At 37.6% G+C, this 23,856-nt stretch overlaps 3 protein-coding genes across 6 annotated transcripts; 1 reads left to right on the forward strand and 2 right to left on the reverse strand.

The window, feature by feature from the left end:
- Positions 1-878: 878 nt before the first annotated feature.
- KDTA (KDO transferase A) lies at positions 879-8,354 on the reverse strand. Of its 3 annotated transcripts, none has more exons than XM_087322546.1 (11): positions 8,143-8,354; positions 6,758-6,851; positions 6,612-6,654; positions 4,812-4,934; positions 4,587-4,706; positions 4,425-4,503; positions 2,828-2,944; positions 2,633-2,730; positions 2,441-2,531; positions 1,482-1,601; positions 879-1,388 (listed from the first exon to the last, which is right to left on the reverse strand). In XM_087322546.1, the coding sequence occupies exons 1-11, from the start codon at positions 8,330-8,332 to the stop codon at positions 1,147-1,149; spliced, it is 1,317 nt and encodes a 438-aa protein (XP_087178672.1). In that variant the 5' UTR covers positions 8,333-8,354; the 3' UTR covers positions 879-1,146. The 3 variants fall into 3 exon arrangements, with proteins under 3 accessions (XP_087178672.1, XP_087178671.1, XP_087178673.1); XM_087322545.1 differs by having other exon boundaries at positions 4,587-4,680; positions 4,771-4,934; XM_087322547.1 differs by lacking the exons at positions 6,612-6,654; positions 6,758-6,851; positions 8,143-8,354 and adding an exon at positions 6,313-6,592 and having other exon boundaries at positions 4,587-4,680; positions 4,771-4,934.
- A 5,573-nt stretch (positions 8,355-13,927) lies between these two features.
- Positions 13,928-17,441, forward strand: LOC147861624 (uncharacterized). Of its 2 annotated transcripts, none has more exons than XM_087322980.1 (5): positions 13,928-15,175; positions 15,766-15,826; positions 16,215-16,438; positions 16,731-16,897; positions 16,981-17,441. In XM_087322980.1, the coding sequence occupies exons 1-4, from the start codon at positions 14,250-14,252 to the stop codon at positions 16,783-16,785; spliced, it is 1,266 nt and encodes a 421-aa protein (XP_087179106.1). In that variant the 5' UTR covers positions 13,928-14,249; the 3' UTR covers positions 16,786-16,897; positions 16,981-17,441. The 2 variants fall into 2 exon arrangements, with proteins under 2 accessions (XP_087179106.1, XP_087179105.1); XM_087322979.1 differs by having other exon boundaries at positions 13,929-15,175; positions 16,731-16,889; positions 16,974-17,441.
- Positions 17,442-20,097: 2,656 nt separating this feature from the next.
- On the reverse strand, positions 20,098-21,597 carry LOC147861625 (FAD-dependent oxidoreductase family protein). Its single transcript, XM_087323019.1, has one exon. The coding sequence runs from the start codon at positions 21,485-21,487 to the stop codon at positions 20,309-20,311; it is 1,179 nt and encodes a 392-aa protein (XP_087179145.1). The 5' UTR covers positions 21,488-21,597; the 3' UTR covers positions 20,098-20,308.
- Between the last annotated feature and the right edge of the window lie 2,259 nt (positions 21,598-23,856).

A 23,856-nucleotide genomic window follows, 5' to 3' on the forward strand; every position in this document is an offset into this window, starting at 1 on the left:
CTGATGCTTGTCAGCATTGGTCTGGCGTGTTGTCATAGCCTATAGGTCAGATACCAGAATTAAGAAAATTCTCAAACTCTCACATACATCAAAAGTTGTTAATCATTTGTGTCATACCCAATTTTTTGATCTGGAACATCCCGTCGCCCTCGATGTCTACAATCCAATAGGGACCGGCGGATCGTCCTTGATGTTACCAATCCAATAGGGACCGGACCATCCACAGTTTTCAAAGTTTTGGTGGCATGCACCTGGATCACATCTAAAAGACATGTGTAAATTTCCCCATGGCAAGCTGGAATTACATAAGTTTGAATATGCTCTCACCAAGTGTGCCCAAAGGCACAAAATCAACATCCTCTGTTGCAAACAGGAGTTACATTGGCCCCAAAGCTCCAAGAACTCTGTATTTTTTTAGAGTTTCTAGGACATACTTTACTCGGGCAATGTACACTATAAATCCCTCTTAAGAGTAACTAGCACATATTTGGGTAACTTAGGCGCGAATGTGAACTGGCTGAAATGCCTTAAAATCACATTTTAATAAAACAATATACTTTTGCCTCTTACAATAGATGCTTAGGGGGTTCCAAAAACTTGTATATCATTTCCCTCTGTTTCTGTGTTTTCTTTGCCTTTCCACCATTTTCTCTGTTTCAATTTCAAGTCCACCAGTACACATGGGCAGTACTGAAACAAACCTCTTGGCCTCCTTTCAAACTGGGTGGGACAATTTATCTCAATGGTTCTATTGACAATTAATAACAATATGACACAGATTGAATCATCAAGAACACTTTCAAAATGTTGGTTCAACATCTTAATTCATGGCCAATTATTTATCGTTTTCAATAAAACACAAGTTATGTTTTACAACATTGCAAAAACCATTCCATTATTAATGAAGTATAATTAAATTACAATCCCACTGGGTTAAACAATATACATGTGGGTGAATATGGTTCAAAACCTCAAGTAATGCCAAGCAGTCTTTCCTTCAAAGAGATTTCCAATGAAAATACAGGTTTGAAATAGGGTAAGAATTTTGGTTGGAGCTCCAAACTGGGTTTTAAGACGAGAATCTCTCTGGGAAAATGTTGCTGCCACAAATAAATTTTGATCATTTTAACCTAAATCTGGTTTTGGTCATGAGACAGCATCTATAACAAATGTCTCGAGGTATCTCCACACCTTATCAACAACACCTTTTGCACACTCTTCAGATGCATGACGTGCAGCCTCTCTACAAACTTGTAGATTCTTTGAATTGCTGAAAAGTGCCTTCAAAGTTATAAATAATTCCTCCCTCCCAGATACTTGCGTAACTGATTTAGGTGAAACAAGTTTGAAGTCTGAGACCATTTGTGAGAAATGGCCAATGTGAGATCCTGCATGAAATAATTCCATTACTTCTGGTAACAGTTTGTTACTTTTTCTTTTGGTAATCTGTTTCTTCTCAAAAAGGTTAGATGGTTTCATACCTGTAACTATAGCACAGCCTGCAGCGGCAGCCTCAGCTATGTTATGACCAGCCATTCCTTTGAAGAGAGATCCTCCAACAAAAGCAACACAAGAGAGTCGATAAAATAACTTTAATTCGCCTATCAGAAAGAAGAAAAGGTTAGAGTAAGCAGTATGTAACTGAAACACTGATTTTTTACATCACTTAAGGTAAAACTTGCTCATGAGAGATCAATAAATTGAGTTCTTGATAACCTTAAGAAAAAGGTTTGGTATGTATTTCATCATCACCATTTTAATCAGTAGGGTCACTTGTACACCCAGTAGACGTACAAAGATATTGCCCCACATTATACTCTGCATTAATGTCTAAAGCTTTACGTTGCTTCCATCTTCAGGTACACATTAAGAGGTATGGAATTGAGAACATAAATAGGCAATGTGAAATTCATGATAGACTTCTTCCATTGCAAAGAGAAAGGCTGGAATGAAAATTATGTAAAATAACTCAGTGCCAACATGGTAGATTAGACTGTATTTAGATCTGTGTTGCAATGTGTAGATCCAGAAAAAAATGTTGAAGCTTAAAAAATATCAGGCAAAGAAGAGAAGGCAAATCATCGCTTAGAAAAAAACATTTTACAAAATATGAGACTTGATTCCACGTGAATGCCTAAAATAGTTCACAGTTGGGAAGAAAATAAAAATAACAGGTTCTATAAACAATTGACAATCACATTCTGGCCATGGCTGGTAATCTCAATAAATTCTTTCACACCCTCTTCACCACCTTCTTGTGAGTTTTCAGCCTAATTGCATTCATCTAACGTGAACGATAATTTCACTACGTTTTCCAGCCTTGAGTGAACCCATTGTGTGAACCCAAGCATCAGTCATGATGAAGCATGTAACATTATGGTTCCAAGAAAAGAACGAAACCAAATCACAGATTTTCAAGATCTCATCCTAAGAGATGTACCAATGGTATCAGCAACATATATATCCGTTGTTGAGATGATACGATCACCATTGGATCTAATTGCAATCTGCATGCCTTGTTGCTGTAATTTCTGCATTATATACATATGAAAGATCAGTTTATGAAACACATTATAACTGCATTATGGCAATCACTCTTGTATAACCATAATCGATGTAAAATAAATATCACCATGCCAATCTCTTTTCCTCTTTCTGGGTGCCTCGGAGCAATGATAACGATAAGCTTGGAAAATATTTGTTTTAACTCCATGTGGACGCTTGCTAGTACTGCACTTCGCATTTATAAACCATATAAACTGATGGTCGGAAAAGTTACAGAGAAATTTAAAGAGATTCATGCTCCAACAAGGTTTGTGACACTAACCATCTTCTTCACCAGAATGAGTAGAAGCAGCAACCCATACACAGCGACTATGTAAGCTTTCTTTCAATTCACAGAGTTCATCTTCTGAAATGACTGAATTGTCCAAATAGCCCACGGCTGGAGTACATTGCGGACAACAGAATAATTTCATGATATATAAGCAAACATATCACATGTATATCAGCAAGGACGCAGTGAAAACTCTAACTAAATAATATATTATTTGTGGACAGGGAAATCATGATGTTAAACAAAATGGTATGATATATTTATGCTAAAATTCTATATTTACTCACACCATACCAAATAGCACCTTGGTATACAAACAAGCTTACATTGTAACAGACATTATGGATTTCATTGCATCCAAATAAATATCAGTCATATAAATCTCCCTATGCACAATCTGTTCAAAGCAGATAGTTTAAAAACTCAACAGACATAAAAGCAACACATGTCAGGAGCATGAATATTACATTAAAGAGAGAATGTGTCATATTGGTGGAGCTTGTTCCTACAGAAACAGTTACCCTCAGCTCACACCAACTGTCTGCTATCCTATTCCAGACTCCAAGACTTCTCCTCTAGGTTGCACAGCTATCTACGGTAATAGCCGGACAACACCACCCTAATTTGGAATTGAAATGACCATGTCATAAGGCATGCACAATGGGCCTGATACCCAACTCAATACAAGAGGCCTTCCGGCCAATTCCTAGCAAGGTCAAGTACTTTACAGGAACTCCTGTGTCCTTCCATTGTCAGATGTAAAATCTGTAATAATTGTCTTGACCTTGGCCTTCTTCAGGTACATTCAGTCTCTTTCACCCGTCAATAGGATGACCTTGGTCAAATAGCATGTATTGCACCTTTCTGATTTGGCTGGCTTACATTCATTTCTGCAGTCATATTCAACTGATGTTGGAGCTAATTTATGTGGTTCCTTCTTCTAGCCATTCTTGCCAAGTTGCTGTTATCATTGAAGGAAAACGATTCGAGTTTAATGAGAATATTAAATGGCTAGCTATTAAGGCCACATAGGACTAGAGGAAATCAATGGCATTACACACACAGAAACAATGTAGAGATGATTTGGTCTGGCATGCACTTAAATTTCAGCATTCCAGTATTATAACTTTCTCTTACAGGGTTCATGTTTCTCACCACAGGCATCATACATTTAATATTGCACATTCACCCGAATGAGTGGTTATATCAAGCACATCTACTGACTCCATATAAAATAATGGACTTACTAAGGAACCAAACTACAAAATCTTTCTCCCTCAAAAGCAGCATATTCCCATATCAGTCTGATATACTATTATTCTCTTTGTTCAAATATGCACCCTAAAAACAAAAACACGATGATGATGGTTCTTCTCTAATGAAACTACAGGAGCTCAGGCTTAGATCTGACATAATCATGGATATGCAAAAGATAGTTACAAAAAGCTAACCTTTTGTCACATGTGCAGCATCACAGACCAATTTCTAGCACCTTTATCTCTCAAAGTGTGAGATACTCCTTCCTTTCTATACATAAGTTTTGAAGCTATATGCTATTGCTTATGGCTATTTGATAATACCAACTTACCATATTTTAGATTTCCAGCAAAATGAATGGTTGTTGGGTCTGCCCCAAGAATTTGATAGCGCACAGCTTCTTTGTTGCTCTGTGATCAGCCGATTTGCACACATAAATGGAGGCATATAATCATGCATTCAGATATAAAAGACATAATAGCCATGTTCATACCGAAGGCAGAATAAGAGAAAAATTTGTGAGCATTTGAATCACCAAAGGTCTGGCAACTGGAAGAGACCACCACTCAAAAGACTTTGAAGACATTCTAGCATTTAATAATGCCAAGAATGTCTGCATTTGTATAAGTTATAAAACATAGTAGTCAGAACACTCACATTCCTCTCTGCCTTTTTACATTTCGTCCGTAGACATCTTTAATGATATCTCCTTACGTACCCCTTTTGAGAATGCAATTAAGAGAAGGTTTGGCCAGAGTTCACTCTCCATAAAAATGCCGGCCTCTGGATGCCAATGTGCAAGGAACTTCTCAACTGCAAATGGAGTATCTATGGGAGCAAACTGCACATTTCCCCTCTAAGATGGTCAACACCATGCCATGCTTCATTAAAAGAAATCTTAGAACTATTTGATATTTTGAATATTCGAACAGCCACCTTAAACATTAAAAGTCTTATGATATGTAAATATAATAAGACAAAAAGAATATTAAATATTTTGTACCAAATCCAGGTATTCGAGCCGATAACAGAAATTACATTAAATATAGCTTATCAGACTCTGAAGTTAACTCAGACTATTTATGAAAATTAGAGCATTAAACAGATCATTTCAACCATTTTCTCAACCACCTCAGTAATTTTTCCAATATTGAATATTAATGAAACCACAGTGCAAACTTAGACCTAAATCTGATTGGTTCAATCATGTGGAGAGTTTTCAACAAGGTTAATTAAAACTTTGACTTGTATTCTCTTGCCACTCTTTTCCACTACATACATATTCAAATATCTTCAACATTCCAGCTTGCATATCATTTTTGAACGTTTTGAATCTAGCAGTATAAAAGATTTTTCTTCTGTAGTTTTTCTGTGATAAACATCGAATTTTCTAAGTGCCTTTGGGGTAGGCAATTTTGAGGCATTGTCCTTACATTCAATATGTACTTGTAAAAAGGCATAAGAATCTCTCCGCGTTCTTCCGGTTTCTAGAAGCATTAAGGAGATGGGGTTGTGCTCTCAACCCTAAATGGCAGTGAAGAAAAATATTTGACTTGCTCAATTTGATGAGGTTGCTGCAATTTACAGAAAGCATTTACAATATTTTACAGCTGTTGTAGTGACAGATTAGGATATTTATACTTCGTATAAACTATAAGCAATACTGTGAAATGCCCAATGGCTGTTTTTTACTCATGGATATATGGACTGAGTAAAGTACCCAATTGATGGAGTTCTTGCTCAATCCCATGCTTCTCATGAACTCTCCAGAAAAGCTTTCATTCTGCCTTCAAACACATTGATTTCATGTATGCGAGAACTCCAGGTTTAATTTAAAGTGTTCAAATGCATTGCAAAAGTAAATTCCAATGTTCACATGATTGTATGCTCGAGAGGTTAATGTAAAAGCTAATGTGGTCAAATATCGGGTTAGAATTTCATTGGACAGTTCACTTCTTTGAACAGCGATTGTCGCCCTTTACCAGCCAAAATACTTGTTTACTTATGTCCTGCCATCATTTTTATTTACACCAGAATGACTACCTCCACCGTTTAGGTACTTGCAAGCAGTTTTTAAATATTATTGTTGCCATTGAAGTCATATTTCTTCAGGCCACTATGTTAGACATGTGCTTTCAATTGTGCATCATGATCATGGAATAGAATTTTGCTGTGATACTGTTATACGTTTTTAAAAGATAGGTGGGGTTGTTATTTACTACAGCTATATATTTGACTTTGTTTCCAGTTGGAGTTCTGTTTAGGGGTTCTGGAGACACATTGACATGGGAGAATATAGCACAAAACATGTGTGTATCACTCCATAGAGTTTCTTGTATGTCTTCATCTGATGGTACTGATATCTGTCAGGCAGAAGCCAGGCATAGAGCCAGAGACTTCCTACACAGAATGACCATTTTCCTTTACTCAACTCATTTACTTATAGCAATACATAATGAAAAAAACTCTCAGTACAAGAATCAAGTTCTTATTCTACAAGTATATAGAAATTCCTTACTTGAAATAACACGCCAGATGGAATAATTTGCTGCAAAACATAGCTGAAATGTGAAATACAATGATAATTCATCACCATGCCTTCAAAGGCGCACAAAGCATTTTATTGCTGACTCTTTAAAAATAAGATTGCCAATGAATGCTTACTAAGACGTCACTGTGGAAGTTGTGAGTAGAATATTGAGGGAAGGTCTTTTCAACATGCATTGTTTGATCACAGGAATGGCTGACATTGCTTCACCTAAGGCCGTCCAAATTCATGAATCAAGTGTTATTACTTGATAAGTTCAGCTTTATAATCTACAGTTGTTGCGTTAGAGGATGAACGGGGTTATATGATGGGTTTTACAGCTTTCCAGTTCATAATACAATTGAAAAATGTTCGAACTTTCGAATTTTAGATACAATTTTGTATAATACTGATCCATAATACTTAGCAGTCATGAATTGCAAAATCTCTTATGCATATACAAAAAACACAATGTATATTGCTGATAAACACTACAACATATGAATGGTACTCGAAGATTCAACCAGCATCACACATAAACCACATTTCAGTTCAAAATAACTGACATGCCTGATCCATTTCAGAGGCGAACTGAATCCCATAGTCAAAATTAATAAACCAACCCAGCATATATGTGTGTAATGTGTATGGCTGTTTTTTTTATATATCCATGGTTCTCAAAATCTCTAGATTTATAACTACGTACTGTTGGGCTACCCGCATGCTATTTTCGCCACTGCATTCATTATTTGAAGATGTCAATTGCAGCTATACACAATCTATTTTTATTCTAGATAACTCGTTTGTTTCTATTTTGATAGGAACAGTTAATCCCACAATTTTTTCTTCCCCATTAGTCTAATGCATTTCAGAGGCCAATTGAAGCACATTGTCAATAATATAATAAAACCAAGCACATATTGCCTGTAGTTTGCATAGATGTTTTTTTTTTATATTTCCACAGTTTTCAGAATCTCAAGACTTGTCATTATATACTAATGGGCTACCTGCCTGCTATTTTGGACACTGCATTTAATTACGTGCAGATGTAAATTACTGCCATACACAATTCTATTTTTACTGTAGATACTCGTATGTGGCCAAATATGATAGGAACAGTTAATCCCACAATTAACTGTTCAACTAGCAATTACGGAAGCAATTATTCCACTTGAACACCCATTTTCTAACAATTAATCTCTCTCAATTAGTTGTTTCTAAATATTCACACAAGCTCACTTACCCCTTCTCATTTATTCTACTCAAAACGTCCAATTAATTGTTTCCATGAATAAAATCCCTCAAATTTTCTGACTGAAACATTAAGCAAACATCCAGCAGACCATTTCTCTGCCTGTATATGAATTCGGCTTTAAAGATAAAACTTTCTAACAAAGACTTCTCAAGAACAATAGACAAGTAGCATTCGCAGACACAAGCGGCAAGAGGCCAAAATGAAAGATTTGAATGATTTGATTAAAATAAATAATCAAAAAGGATAATGTTCTCAGATTCAACATACCAACGGAGACGGCGTGGAACCAGAGGAGGGGGCCAGGAGGCCGCGGCAGAGAAGCTCGGCCGAGCCTCTCTTGCCATCGGGGTGGGGAGGGGTGTTCGAGGCCTCTGCATCGCCTCCAGTAGAGATGGAGAAGCAGGAGGGGAGTGGCTGCGGAGGTTAGGGTTCGATACAGAGCTCCTGCAGTCGCCATCGCTGGTACAGACAGCAATCCAAAAACCCTGGAAATTGGGGTTTATAACGGCTTGTGGGGGAATTTTGAAGAATTTTGCGGCTTGGGGGGGTTGCAGGTTTCACACTTGTCCGGACGGACAACCTCTTGTCCGGACGGACAAAACCCAACCCAACCCAACCCCACCTCTCCTCTCCTCTCCTCTCTTGGGACCCAATATCGTCGAGAAAATAAGTACATATGTACGCATCCCTCGATCGTTTGCCGAGAAAGAAACCATGGCCACACCAAGGAATGTACGTCTTTCTTTCTCCTGTGTTTTGGGTAAAGCCTCTAACCCTAAACCCCTAGGTTGGGGATTCGAGCCCACGAGTAACTACGGGACCTGATTTCCCGAACACCTGTACCTATATATACCTTTTATGTGTTGAGCTGGCAACCGCCGCACCTTTCTTTCTTTCTTTCTTTTTTCTCTCCAGTATTCGTTCTCTTGCTCGCTCACTCACTTCCAAACGATGCCATTTTCTACAACTCCCGATTTTTCACCCAATGGCATTCACATCAGACGCAACATATGTATGTTGGAATCGAAAAACTTGTCCCAACACCACACGAGCTGCATCACCAATATTGGACGGGTTTACTCAACGGATTGTGATTATCTTAGGTAAGTTTATCGAAGTTTATGAAGGCTTATTATCAAAAGTTGCAATTACCGAAACCCTGTTGTTTTTCTTTTCTTCGAGGTTTTCACTTCTTCGTTTCATTCATTTTTCTAACTTTTAATCTTTGAAATTCACATTAGATATTCGAACAAATTAGAAAGCTTGTCTAGAAACACGACTTGTGTCTCATTTTAAGAAGCCTTACTCGAAATTACACTTATCTAAATTTCAACCTAAACATGCCAAGATACGAGGATGTGGGAATACGAAGACGATGCCAAGATAAAAAGGCATCATCACTATTTAGGACCCCTTGTTATTTTCTTTAAAGTTTTTGCTTTTTAAGCATGCCCTTTTTATAGCATATCATTAGATTAGGTTAACATTATATAATTCGACAATTTTGAGAACAATCTAGAAACATGGAAGGTATGTTATTGTATTAAGGCTTAGTTAAAGTTGTGAATATTTATGAGTATATTAGAGTATAATAAAACTTTTAGTTGCCTTCTTTCGTGTCAGTAGCCAAATCTTTTTTGTTTCCTTTGAGGTTTTTCTCTCTAATCAATGGTTTCTTAAATGGCAAGAGCTAAACAAAGATCATGTCACTCCTGACTAAATGTCGATTAGTGCACAGTGACTCTCTATATAACTCACAACTGCTCATGTCAATCACCTCCACTTGTCTTACCTTCCCAGCTAATGCTACCATACATGCAAACTCACCATATGATAAAAGTCCTTATATCCCATGTCTAAAAGTTAATCCTTCACAAACATACACATGCATAAACCTAAACACACACATGTATGCAATCAACATGCACATACTATATATATAATGTATGGTTGTACAAAAACATACACATACTTTCACAACTACACTCAATTACGATTGCACACTCCCAATGATACATTCGCTCACTCGTATAAACTACGACTCAAAAACAACCATAGGCGTGAGACTTTTGCATGTTTTATCCACTCACACTCTTGCACAGACTTGGTTATTGTTTGAATATTATAAAGAAATACATTCACCTACATGTATAAACTATGTTACAAAAAACAACCTTTTTGCATATTTTATCCACATGTTCTTGTGTGGACTTGCTTTTTTATTTGAAGCCACTAAAAAGTTCAATTTTTTACACACATGCGCACATCCATACACATTTTCATGAGTAAAAACAAAGTGCTCTCACACATGCCAAGAGCGGGGAATTTACAAGTGCACGTTCACATGTCATTATGCACACTCAACTTCAACATGAGCTACTAAGACATCATCACCTAATCTCATATTTCTTGAGTTAGGATCCTTGCTATCTTGCGCATAGTTTCCCATGTGCATGTGAATTCCCCAAACAGTGAGTTGTATGTCAAGTGGAATTACTTATATGAAGAGACATGGGGGTTGCGTCACTTGCGTTGTGCCATGTTTGGGCTAAATGTGCTCACTTAGATGTGTGATGGGGTGTGGGTGAAATGCGGGGGTTGGGGTGGAGTGATCCTCAAATGAGTGAGTTTGTTTGAGGACAAAGTGTATGGTTGGTTGGGACAGAGGGGTAGAGGAGAGAAGACGAAGGAAGGCAGGGGTAGAGGGGTGCAACGTTTGCTAAAATACACGTGCGTGTGGAACATTAGTAGGACCATCAGGAATCTTAATCAAAGAGGATGGAATTGGTCTAATTGTTAATGTCCGAGTGCTCGGAGTAGTTGAATTTCACACTTGTTTTCCTTTGGGGAGTTAAAATCACCTTACTTTTTGTATATTTTGTGTGGATGGGGCCTCTCTTATATGTGCGCGTGCAAGTTTGCACATATTTGCATATATATCAAATAGTTAGTATGTTTTTATGCATAAGTAAATGTTTGAAAACATGTGAGTATGTCACATGTGCGTGTGCGTGCGTGCGTGCGTGTGTATGTATATAGGTATGTAAGTACATATTTATGCAAGTACGTATATGGGTGTACCGTGTGTGTAAATAGATTGGTAACGTATTCTTATATGAAAAAAATGTATATTTGTGCATGTGTATGTCACATGTGCACTTGTATCCATATTTGTATATATACGTGTATCTACATGTATACGATTTTATGCAAGTGGTTATGTGTGTATATGCATTTTTAAGTGTATTTGCATGTTGTTTCGTGGAGTTTATTATTATTATTTTAAAGTAAGTAAAAAGGTGAGGACCGATTTGGGTGCATGTGAGTTCAGGTTGTGTTACTCGCATACGTCAAGGCAGTTATCGGGAAGGTGGCATCAACATTATTAGTATAGGCCGGACAATAACATATGAAAATGGCACTAATAGCAACAATAACAGGTGGTGGTGGCGATGATTGTAGTGCTAATACTTCCTCCTTGTGCAAAAATCTAGATGCTAACAATGAGCTCCTTCCCCCTTTTATTTACTTTTGCAGCTCCTCATGCAAAAAAAAAAACAATAGGTCCTTCTTTGTTATTGCATGCACCTATACTTATATTTCAGTGGCACTTGGTGTGAGAATTGCGGTGTATGATGCTCTTTGTGAATTTGTATTCCACTAATTCAATCACATGCGTTCTTAAGAACCTCTTGGAGTAGAGACCACCTCGGATTTGTATTATCAAAGTTCCCTAAATTTCCAAGTATATCCTATATGCCAAATTTGAATCTTAATGTGCGAGAGAGTGAGTGGTTGAGCCACCTTTGCTTTTAGTGACTTCGTATAAATTAAAGAGAAAAACAGAAAAGGTTTCTGTAATCTTTAAATGATTTTACAATCGTTAGTTGTCTTATTAATATAAAAATGGCATAATGATCTAATTAGCCACTTTTCATAATCAAATATCTCCATAAAAATTAAAATATTCTATTGTTTCCCTATATTTCCTTGTTACGTAGTATGCATGGCTACAAATTTAATAGGATATATCAATACTATTAGGATATCATTAGCGATGATGTGTGTTTCCATAACTCATGTGTCTCAAACATATATAATATATATACATATATATATATATACATATATATATATATACATATATATATATATACATATATACATACATATATATATATATATATATATATATATAGAGAGAGAGAGAGAGAGAGAGAGAGAGCGAGAAAGATTGCTCCTAGTCATGGCAACTAAAGAAGGTTGCAAGGTGAGGTGACTTATGTGCATTAACAACTACGAGAAACAAGTGTTGACCTTCACTAGCGATTACGGACATGATGATGCCATGTACCAACTTATAGTCCTTGTGTGGTGCTCAAATAACGGTTACAAATCAAGGAAGAGATGCAAGTACAACGAATGGTTGGTGGAGAAAAATTTAAAGAAACAAAAGATGGTCAAAAGGAGCTAGATTTGTGCAAGGTGCATAGCTATGCGAAGGCAATAATCTTAGTTTCTCCAAATTCCGTGAATCACAAAAAACCGTAGTTGTCATGAGTTGCAAAGGGTTTGTGTCAAACTCTTAACTACAATTGCACAATCATCGGTCTAGTTTTGTCATTCTTTCTTTTAATATCTGTACTTATATTATGTGTATGAGCATAATTTACTAGGTTGAAATAACAATGTTATTACGTATAGTGAGACATGGTTTGCAAAGGTTATTTGGCAAAAAAGGGATAGCATGAGCATTTGACTATTGTTTTCAAAACCCATAACCCATGGCCCTTTCTTCATACCTTGATTTGAGAGATTATAAGAACATGATATTTGACATATCTATCTAGGAGATTTATCTAGGAATAGTATGATGTTAAAATTTAGATTTCCTCCTAACTTCATGTCTCACACGATTCTCGATAAAATTGAGTGAACTCAATCTAGAGCTCCTCTATTTATAAAAGTTTGGATATTCAGGAGTCTTAGGTATTGTAGCAATAGTAGCCTATCAAAAACTCTCTCGCATTAAGATAAATACTCTAACGTTGAAGTTCAATCCATTTCGTTTTTAGATTACACATGACTCATATGTCACACCAGACAAGAATATGAAAACATTGAGCATTTTCTTTCACGATGGCTTTTATCATATTTAACTCTTCCCATTTGTGAAGCCAATGTTTCGGGACCAAACTCTTAATATGCATGATCTACTAAAAAACTATGAATATGTTTTTATAATTATAAACACAACATTAAGCTTGTGGAAAGCCTTTTCCAAAATCCATACCAAACCTTTTTCTCTTCTTCTTTTTGCGAGAAAAGTTATGCATACTTGAGTTTGAAGAAGTTGACATATACGCATTCCTAGACCAAACTCCTCATGCACGATCTTATAATATTAAACATATCGAATGTCAACATCGAGGCGTACCTTTCAAATCACAATGTGCCAGTAAGTCAAGCACAACAACAATTATAATGATATCCATTTCTCTTTTAGTGACGGGTCCAATCACGACGCAAGGCAATCGGGAATTGTGGTGTCGAACAACATGAGGCCACTGGACTTGGCTATCGCGTCCGAATTTTAATAAAACCCTAAATATGGCTGAAATTGCACGTCATTGAAACCCACAAGCAAAAACCTCTTCTTCTTTTTTTGCACCGAACTGGATTTGTGGGGGATGCATATTGACTATTAGGGTTTTCACACTGTGCTAGTTTAGCACGCGCCGACTCACGTGAAAGAGCACATGGTCTCGTACATACGAAAGCATGTGCCGTCTTTGTCTTTCATACGGAGATCAAATCTCGATGGGACAACATGAGGAGCTCCTGATCTTCATGTGGCCCCCCTCCCCCTCCTCCTAAGACAAAAACAAAGAACACATTGGTTGAATTATGAAAGGTCTCCCATTGGACTTATTCATTCATCTTCAAGTGAGAGGTTTGAAACAAACCCCCAACATATCTAAAGCTATATCTGTGTGTATTATAATAACCCTTTAAACTTATATGATTTAATGAATCATGGGAGTTTTTACCCATTCATTCATTTAGTTTTTGGGCACGCATAATTCAATGGTGATCACATCCATCCAAAAGTACTTACTTCCCCATAATCTCTCCTTCAAAAACAAACTACAAATCATAATCTTCGAACAATGAATCCTGAATGATTTGCTGGGGCTCAGAGTGTCTTGAAATTAGAAGAAAGAAGAAGGTCTAATCGTGCTTGTGGTGCAATTTTCATTGGATTATCACAATTCCTTCATATCCTCCTCCCGGGCATTGTCGGAAAGTATCCGAAAATTCTCTATTCACATGAATTTGCAAGCTAATTAGAGCCATAATTTGTCGTCCCGAGGATGAATCAGGGCCACCAATTGTGGTCATTGTTAATCGATGATGAAATGCAACATGAATCGGGCAATACGAAATATGTAGGCTCTTTATTGGACCATATTGGAATCGGCCGAAGGTCACAAGTGCTAAGAGCAAGTTCTCCCCACAATTTACGAGACCACGGGTTCTTGATAGACTACCGGCACAAGCTGAATGGCACAACCGACTTGGGTTCTATGGTCCGGATTGCGTTGTCCGATCAAGAAGAAGAAGAAGAAGAAGAAGACAAGGAATCATCATCGGATGTTTTAACTTGCGCCGTGCATTCTTTTCGGAATGGCTCGGCTTCGATGCTGGATAGCTTCGAAAAATCGCAAGATTTACCGAGAACTGCCTCATTTAATGGCTCTAACAAGCACCCGCCAGAAATTATAGTAGTCGACTCCGAATCCGGTAGTTTCGATGCAAGGGATTGTCACAACACACAAGCACTAACACCTCGGCGATTTTATGACTTCGAAAGCAACATGAACAATGAGGAGTATTTTTCCTCGTCTTCACCATATTCTAGTGCATCGGGATGGAGCGACCCGATGCAACGTCACAACACTAGTAGTAGTGGTAAAAAAATCGATTCCCGTCTAGACATACATGTGGTGGAAGATTTGTCCGGAAATGGGTCGAATTATACTAGCCCATGGTTCCCTAGCCTTGACCATGACGAAAGAGAATGGAGATCACCTTCTTCACCCCAAAACACTAGCATAAGTCGAGGGCCTTCTAAGTATTGTGTGAGTGCCTTGTTCAAGAGAAGTATTCTACCATTTGTTGGGAAAGGGCGTAACGACTCGAGCCGTGGGGAGGTGTATGTTAATGGACACTTGATACCCGAATCCGTGGTTATAAAAGCGGAGGTAAAAGCTGGAAATATACACCCTGGATCATATTGGTACGTATATATGTGTATAAACATGACACTAAAACTTCTTGGTGTTACTTCACCTTGATGGCTTACTTTTCTACCTCATTGTTATGATTACTTTACATGTAATCATCATACATGCATGGGGCCATCTCTAGGTTAATCAATTGCCACTATTGTCTACGTTTGTACGTATAAGTAATACATGAATGGAGTCAATCATGCACCACTCCAGTAACATAGGGATGGTCATAAATTGGTGTGTTGTGTTATGGGTTTCAACATATACATCATGGGGGCTAATGATTGGCCTAATGGACTCCTACAATCTATGCACAAAAGTAACCATACATGATGAGTGGAAGTAGATTATCCTAGAGATAATATGCCTCATTTGGTCTTGACTCTTAACATAATAAACATAGGGTGTCTTGTATATTTAGGACTATGTTCCATTGTTAGATTACTTAAATTTTGATTCGATGCGTAGTATTCTTCCCTAGTTTTTACCTTTAATCATGGACTCATTAAGTACTTCGATTATTATATTGATTGTTAATTGTAACGTTACTTAATGGATCAATGCATGTAATGACTAGTGTGAAATCATGAAACAGGTATGATTACCAAGCTGGATTTTGGGGGGTGATGGGAGGTCCATGCCAAGGAATCATTATGGTATGTGAAATTTAATACATTAACGTGTGTATGTACACACACATATATGTACTTATGTTTTGTAATACATTATATGTATAAGCACTTTTCTGAATACATTATATTACATGCAGGAAACCTTTATATGAGATGAAAACCCATGGAATATAGAGATGAAAACCCATGGAAAATGATTTACGATAAAATAAATTATCATATCCCTAGGTCATTATACTTGTCTTGAGGCATAAACATTCGACGAGGAGGGTCATATATATATATATGCCCCTCTTAGGTCTATATCTTTTTGGGACATACATATATACATATATTTGTGTAGTGTATGTATAGATGTTATGTAAATTTGCTTGCAAATCTAATACTTTTCTTGTGAATATATATATGGAAGCCACACATCGAGGAGTTCATGCTACCAATGAAAAAAGACTGTGCATCAGGACAAACATGCATATGTGTGAATGACCGAGAGCTCCACGAGAAAGACCTTGAAATCCTCGCAAGAAGAGGACTACCAAGGACCTCAGGAATGTCCTATGGTGTTGATATGCAAGGCAATGTGTGGGATAAAGCATCTGGTCATCACTTGAAAAACTTGGGGAAGCTTGCTCCAACGTTAGTATATTCTTATTGTTTTGTTAGAAATTTAAGTCTCCTAATTCTTAATTATATTCATATTGTTTTGTTAGAATTTTAAGTCTCCTAATTCTTAATTTTCCAAACATAACCCTAATGTGATTTGTTTAATTGAATACCCTATGTAGTAATAATTTCTTTTCTACAAATGTTTTCCTGGTATGGTTTTAATAACTTAGGGTTTTTGGTCAATACCCAACAAAAATGGGGACCTTGAGTGATTTTCCCTTGCTCTAATGTATTGTGATATCTTAAATGTTTCATTATAAAGGATTGAGAAGAGGGGTCGTGGCTTTGGCATGCTCTCATCAAATTGGCAACTCTAATGTAGTGATGGATGGATAAGATCATGTGATTAGAAAAAATTCACATGGATATGATGATCGATTGACCGGTCATACATGCATCATCTTATATAATGTTTATTAAGGTATTGATCTTACGTTTCAATGATATGCGCTTTTCCATTCAATGACTTCTTGACATTGAATTTTTCTTTGTGGCTTTTTCAAAGACTTGACGTATTGGATACCAATCTCTTCGTCTATTATGCTCTCTAGTGATCGTGTTTCAAATCAGCATCGGGTTGATTCATTTAGCCTCTAGAAGAGATTCTCAACCGAGTCAATTTGAAATTGTATAAATAGGAGCAACTTAATTGAATGTTAAGTTATCTTGCCTCCTAATGCAAAGAAGATCATTCATTGATTGTTTTAAAGGTCATGACAGTTTCATATGATTAGTTTTTACCCATAACTAGTGGGGAAATTTCTAAGATATGATAGGAGAAACATATCTAGAAGTAGTACTTGAAATAAGTTATCATTTGGATTGCGCTTTTCCTGATTTTGTAAAAGGAAATTGGTGAATATAATATATATAGAAACAAAATGTATTTATCACAAAGCCTTGTATTGAGATTCAAAGAATTGGTTCTACCAATAACAAATTGTCAAATATAGATCTTATCATTTTCAAGGAATTTCCTAACGAGATGAATATGTCACATAATACATTCAAGGTGGCTGGTATCTCAAACTTCCAATAAGCCAAGCTTGTCTTACTTTGTTCTTTCATTGTCATTTGTTTTTGCATTATCTAATCAAACTTTATATGTCGTTTTGTAGTCTTCACTTCTATCATTCATGAAAATGTTTTGTATTATTGGATATTCAGCAATATGTAGATCTTACTGAGATGGGAATTTATTCCCCATTAACAAGGTAAGTGCAAATGAGAATTGTGTATCGATGCATCATTTGAAGAGATTTTCAAACTACATAAACAATGTATTCTTTTTCTCCTTTCGCAAAAAGAACTAGACTCATGGATACTTTGTGGGGAAAGTTATGACGTCCTCAATTAAAAGAAAGAGTAAACATTAACACACATTAATACTATTTCCAAGTGTCACTTGAAATCATTACCCAATGTTCACAAACATTTGACTTAATCCTCGCGATGAGTCTTAAACTCATTCCAAGAGAAAGAGACATTATAAAGCTTTCTGTTCCAAGTAAAAGTCTAGGTAAAACTCAATTACTAAGATGTAATACCCTGCACACCAAATTGTTTCACGCAAATGGATGGATAATTTTCAATCTTGCCTACAATAGGGAGTTGTAGTCCCTTGACACTAGTGGCTGAGCTATAATTCAACATATCAAAACAACTTATTCAAAATTGTTGCGATGAAACACGCACGCTATGAAAATGCTTTGTAAAGCACTATGATGTCCTTTCTTAGGATTCATAACCCCTAAAATATCTAATGTTCTTATAAATACCTCACACTATGTAACTCTTTGACCCGTCCATATCTCATAAGAACCAACGATTGTTCATCTAACTATCAACAATACCTAATATATATGTAGTTATCTTGAACTTGTTGACTTAAGATAGGTAACAATTAGGTTTTTTTGGTGTTGTATAGTTTAAGGATGTTTTTGCTTAAATGTCAACTAGTCCTTTTTGACATTCAATCAATGCGTTGGTATATGCCTCTTTGGAACCATCATAAATAACCCATTATGTAGTAATACACTTGAAATTAATGCATCACGGTTTTAATCATTGAATGGTGGATAGAATAGCATAGACAATGGATGGTTTGTCCAAAGATTAGGGGAGAATTCATAGTGTAAAAAAAATGAATATCTTGAACTCGTTCACTTAACATAGCTAACAATTAGGATTTTTTGGTGGTGTGGTATAGTTTAAGGATGTTTCTCCTTAAATGTCAACTAGTCCTTTTTGACATTCAATCAACGTGTTGGTATATGCCTCAACCATCATAAATAACCCATTATGTAGTAATACACTTGAAATTAATGCATCACGGCTTTAATCATCAAATGTGGATAGAATAGCATAGACAATGGATGGTTTGTCCAAAGGTTAGGGGAGAAATCATAGTATAGAAAAAATCAATGGTTAACCAATGGACCAATAATTGTCAATGACTAAGTCAACCCCATTGTAATAAAAATCAACCTAAATGGACCACTCATTATTGATGAGCAAGTCATCCATTATAGTAAAAATCAATTGTTAACTTATGGACCGCCCTAATCGACCACTTTAGGGTTTAGGGTTTCAATTGCTCCTTGTAACTTTAGATTTGTGCACATCCATTTTGTACCTCCTTCAGCCTCATATCTCCCCTTCTTTTGCCTCCATATTAGAGTATTTACTATTAAATGTTGCAAGTTTTCAAGTTACATTGGATTGCAAAGTGGCTGTGGTCATAGCTTTGGCATGTTGTGTTGAATGTGAAGCACTTCATATTATGTTAGAACATGTCAAAGGTATGGTGACACCTTTGCGTTGTCAATATGGCATGGATGCCATTGCTACTAACCCAATTCTTGGTACAATGCATAACTTGGCAAAATCCTAGGAAATAGTTGAACTTGCTCTCTTGTAATGCAAATAGTTGATAGCTTTAGTGGATGATAAAAGACACACAAATGTGGAAAGCATTTGAACTCCATGGTTGCCCTACTCTAGAATCAATGTCCAAGGAACCATAGAGAGATCATTTATTTGATGGCAAAAAATCAAAGTTCATAATGTACATCAATTACATCTATTATGTACCGATTAAAGATAGAGCGAGTTTGGTGGTGAAGATGTTGTATGCAAACATATTTTACCCAATTGTGTGCAAGGATGTCATTGTGTTAAGACATTAAATGTCAATTATCTTCCATTTCGTGTAGAACTAATACATATTAGGCACATGTACCCTGTGTAATGATCAGCTATGCCAATGGGATGCTATCCTATTTAAGCACCCCAAACCCCATTTGGGCAGGTTTTGTTTCAGGAATCTTAAAACTGGCTAGTTAATCCATGAATTCTTATCGATAATCAATCCAACACATTGTCCACACAGTAAATAGTTTAACATTCGCAGTATTTATTTCAGTTGTAGAAATGGGGATGTAAAAGATACACATAAAACATGTCATGAATAAGAGATAACAACTTGGAGGCAACAGACATTCTAATCAGCCACCAAATAAAATGAGTTCATGGAGCTTAACTATGAACCCAAAATTTCGCCATAGCAAGGGAGGGGATAAACTACTTTAGAGTTTTAAAATTACAAGCATGGGTTCCTCTCATTGTGGATTGATAATGTCAAACAATGCCATGATATCATCCCAAGCTACAACAAAAAACTCTTTGAAATTTCATAAAACCAGGAAGGGCCAATTTTCATTGCTTGCCATTTGATCAAAATAAGTTTCAAACCACCAACAAATATAAGCACTACCATTATTTCTATACATTGTTTCTGAAAATATATACCAAAAATGTGTCTTGCTTTTAGTACAAGCATTAAGTTCGGCCTCTTCTCCTCGATCGGGAGCTTACAAATCTGGCGGGATCATAAGGACTCAAATCAACAAGTTGGGAATGGCCATCGACTATAAGCTCCGCGAGGGAAGCTCCAGTGGCCGGGGCATTCAAAATACCCCAGCAACTATGGCCGGTCGCGACATAGAGGCCCTCGAATCCGGGCACTTTACCGATGAGAGGCAACCCATCTTGCGAACAAGGTAAGAAACTCGCTTGCTCGGCAATGACTTGGGCATCATCCATCAAATGGGTGGACAAATGGCCGGCCACTCTCCGCAACATCTCTATCGACTCGCCCCGAGGAACTATGTCCTCGGGGTTATCCGGAACATCGACATTCTCCTCCGACATGCCACATATATAGACCTCCCCCGTGGGGCGAGGGTAGACTTCGGGGTCCATGGACTTACCCTCTCGGGTCCGATACTTGAGGAAGAGCGCATGTGGCGAGATGGCGTCTGAGTCTCGGGGCCGCAAAACTATGCTATGTGCTTTCACACCGGAGATGGGCGTTAAGCTTGAGAGGATGGCATCTCGGGAGGACCACGGGCCCATGGCGAGAACCACAATGTCCGCGGAGACGGAGGTGCCATCGATGACCACAGAGGAGACCTTGGATGTGCCGGTGGCGACCGACACTTTGTCGAGTTTCCCGATGAGAAGGCGGGCGCCCCAGCGGTCCATGGCTGAGGAGATGAGGGTTCGGGTGAAGAGCAAAGGGTGGACTTGGGCCGTGGTCGAGGTCGAGCCAAGTGTGGATGCGGACAAGACGGTGGCATCCCCATCGATCCAAGGGGGCACAAAAGCCGGGCCGCGCGGTAGGCGCTTCGCCTCATTGGGGCTTGGTTCATTCAGATTTATGCTTAGGGTATTGAGGGGCCGGTATCCATAGGATGCCATGCCGTCGAGCTCCTCCGCGAGTTCTCGATGGAGCTGGAAACTGGCCCGTGACAGCGGCCCCAAAGGGCTCGAATCGGACCAATCCAAGGCCAAGAAGCCGCCCGCTTTCCCGGACGCAGCCGATGCCACCGAAGATTGCTCAACTATGGTCACCGAGAGGCCCCTCTTGGAGAGGAAGTAGGCTGTGCAAGCTCCTACTACCCCTGCCCCCACCACAATCACTGATCTGGGAGCTCCTTCTTGGGCTTGTGAGGCCATGGTGGATGTGGGTCTGATTGTGGGGAGGGATGAGGAATGGTTGTGATGAGAAGATCTCTGGATGTTGTGTGAAAGAAAGGGTTTAGGATGATGATGATGAGGAAGAGGAAGAGGATCTCTGGCCATGGATGGTTTTGCACACCTTCAACATGGTACCATCATCATCATATGTTATCATCACACACCCATCCATCCAGTTCAATCCTTGAATGATCTCTTATTAGTTGGTTAATTAGTTAGTTACTACACACATGGATGGATGGATGAATGAATCATGCATGTTTCGACATCCATACATACATTGACCTTCTTGTCGAGGTGTCGCCTCCTCGACATAGAGATATGCGAGAGTGCTTGTCACAATGTTGCATCCAAAGCCGAACCATGCGAAACACGAAGCGCATTTGCTAGTTGATGTGCCCCATTCCACTCCCTTGGATATTGATTTCTTGTTGCTTTGGATTGGTCTTCCTACTCAAATGTTCCATGTCCATGTTTTCTTGGACACCACCCCGCGTGTGAATATTTGCGGGCACCTCCCCGATGTCCACATGTTCCATATCAATGCTTTCTTGAATTGTGAATATTAACGTGATCTTGTTCATGTTGGACCAATGTCGATGTATTTCAGGTGTTTGAGATGCATGATCATGTCGAATTTTTCAAGCACCTCTTGACTACTTTTGTCATCAAATATCATGTTTTATTCTCCAACTCCATGTAAATGTATCGCTTTCTTATAACGAATACCCATTTTACGTGTCAAAACTTTGGGGATTGATTTTTTCAGCAATACAAGTATATGATTATGTAGTGACTTAGTTTCCACTTAGAATGTTACTTGAGTTTAAAGTGAATATCTATATATTTGTCATCCAAGAGATGTATTGATGGTAGGATGGCCATCAAGTGTTACAAAGATGATGTAAAAAAAGAAGACTAAAATAAGGAGAGTGCTACTTGATGGTGAAATTGATCATTGGTCAATCAACCAACCTTTAGATTGTTAAAGCTAAATAGAGGGATGGATTGCCAACCATGTAAAGAAGTTGTTTTATGTAACGAAGGAAAAAGGATCACGAGAGAGTTGTAATATATGTGTACAAAGATTAATGCAATTAAATAGAGGTGTTTTAGCCTTGTTAAACCCCGCTTGTGCAATATTTAAAAGAGTGTTTATGATTCTTAAAGTGATTATTAAGGATTTTGTGTTAATTGTGTGCTAACCCAAATAGTGTTCAAACCATCTATGTATGATTATTGTGGTAAGATTGATGTATGTGTATGTTGAAATCTTGTGTGGCATAACTATCTTTGCATCCTAGGCGTGGAAGTGTTCGTGACCCCAAAACAATAAGTCTATGCCCCCCTACCTACCTACCTACCTCCCTCCCTCACTGGGCCCCTTACAGTGAGGATTTGATGAAGCACAAGCAGTGGATTGAGAGGTATAAGTAAGAGGTGTGCGCACAACCTTCAAGTCGAACACTACTCAAGATGCCCTTAAAAGCTTCCCAAATGTACCATGTTTAAAGTATATAACCTTTAGGTAGTCTGCCTATACTTGTCTTAAAATTGCCGTGGTTAGATAATTGGGGATAAGAGGATAAACAATAGTAGATTGACTTACACAAGTTGAAAAACACAACACATACCCAAAGAAAAGGACAAATTTTGAGTTTTCTGACCTAAACCTACTTTCATTATTTATCTTTGTTGAAATCTTTGTACTAACTAAAACCAACAAAACCTCCTTTAAACACTATGTCACATTCTTCTTGTGAACAAGAAACAAAGAAAGCTAGATTTGTATCAACACCAATTTGTAGTTTTTACTTGAGTTCATTATTGGCTAGAGATTTATCGTTGTCTATAAACCTTGCAACTATCCTAATCAAGCTTAAAACTTTACAGAAACTCATCTTTATCAACATCAAATTAATTACTTCATGACTTAACATAGTACACTCAACAATCAACATTATATTCGAAAAAGCCACATCCTCCAAACAATTTAATTTTGTCCGTAAATATACCTATAAACCTACTTCAGGTTTTATATGATAAAGCTCGTACAAATGCGATCCTTATCACAACACATTGTGTGCATTGACACATCAAACTACCCACGAAGATTAATCCAAATGGTGCAACTGTTTTTAATCAAGGTGGAATCAACTTCATTATAGCTCTCAGATTAGATCCATGAATCAGAGACATAATGTACTAAAGTGGATGGGACATCTGATTATCTTTTTGACTAGGAAAACACATGAAATTTGTCTATTTTCACTCATTTTCTTTTGATTTGAAAGAGTCTCAGATTGGTTTGGCTGACACATGATATAAGCACCATATTCAGAGGATTA

Source organism: Azolla caroliniana, unplaced genomic scaffold (assembly GCF_043228905.1).
Source record: "Azolla caroliniana isolate FFs.n. ecotype wild unplaced genomic scaffold, voAzoCaro1.0.p SCAF_7, whole genome shotgun sequence".
NCBI classification, from domain to species: domain Eukaryota; kingdom Viridiplantae; phylum Streptophyta; class Polypodiopsida; order Salviniales; family Salviniaceae; genus Azolla; species Azolla caroliniana.

Bases quoted from the DNA above. Each gene is read 5' to 3' on its own strand.
- KDTA (XM_087322545.1), bottom strand. From the start codon at position 8,332: ATGGCGACTGCAGGAGCTCTGTATCGAACCCTAACCTCCGCAGCCACT. The intron at 6,852-8,142 runs GTATGTTGAATC...GGACGGCCTTAG, and splicing joins GTTCCACGCCGTCTCCGTTG to GTGAAGCAATGTCAGCCATT. The intron at 4,504-4,586 runs GTATGAACATGG...GGCTGATCACAG, and splicing joins TTTCTCTTATTCTGCCTTCG to AGCAACAAAGAAGCTGTGCG.
- LOC147861625 (XM_087323019.1), bottom strand. From the start codon at position 21,487: ATGGCCTCACAAGCCCAAGAAGGAGCTCCCAGATCAGTGATTGTGGTG.
- LOC147861624 (XM_087322980.1), top strand. From the start codon at position 14,250: ATGAATCAGGGCCACCAATTGTGGTCATTGTTAATCGATGATGAAATG. The intron at 15,176-15,765 runs GTACGTATATAT...ATCATGAAACAG, and splicing joins ATACACCCTGGATCATATTG to GTATGATTACCAAGCTGGAT. The intron at 15,827-16,214 runs GTATGTGAAATT...TATATATGGAAG, and splicing joins CATGCCAAGGAATCATTATG to CCACACATCGAGGAGTTCAT.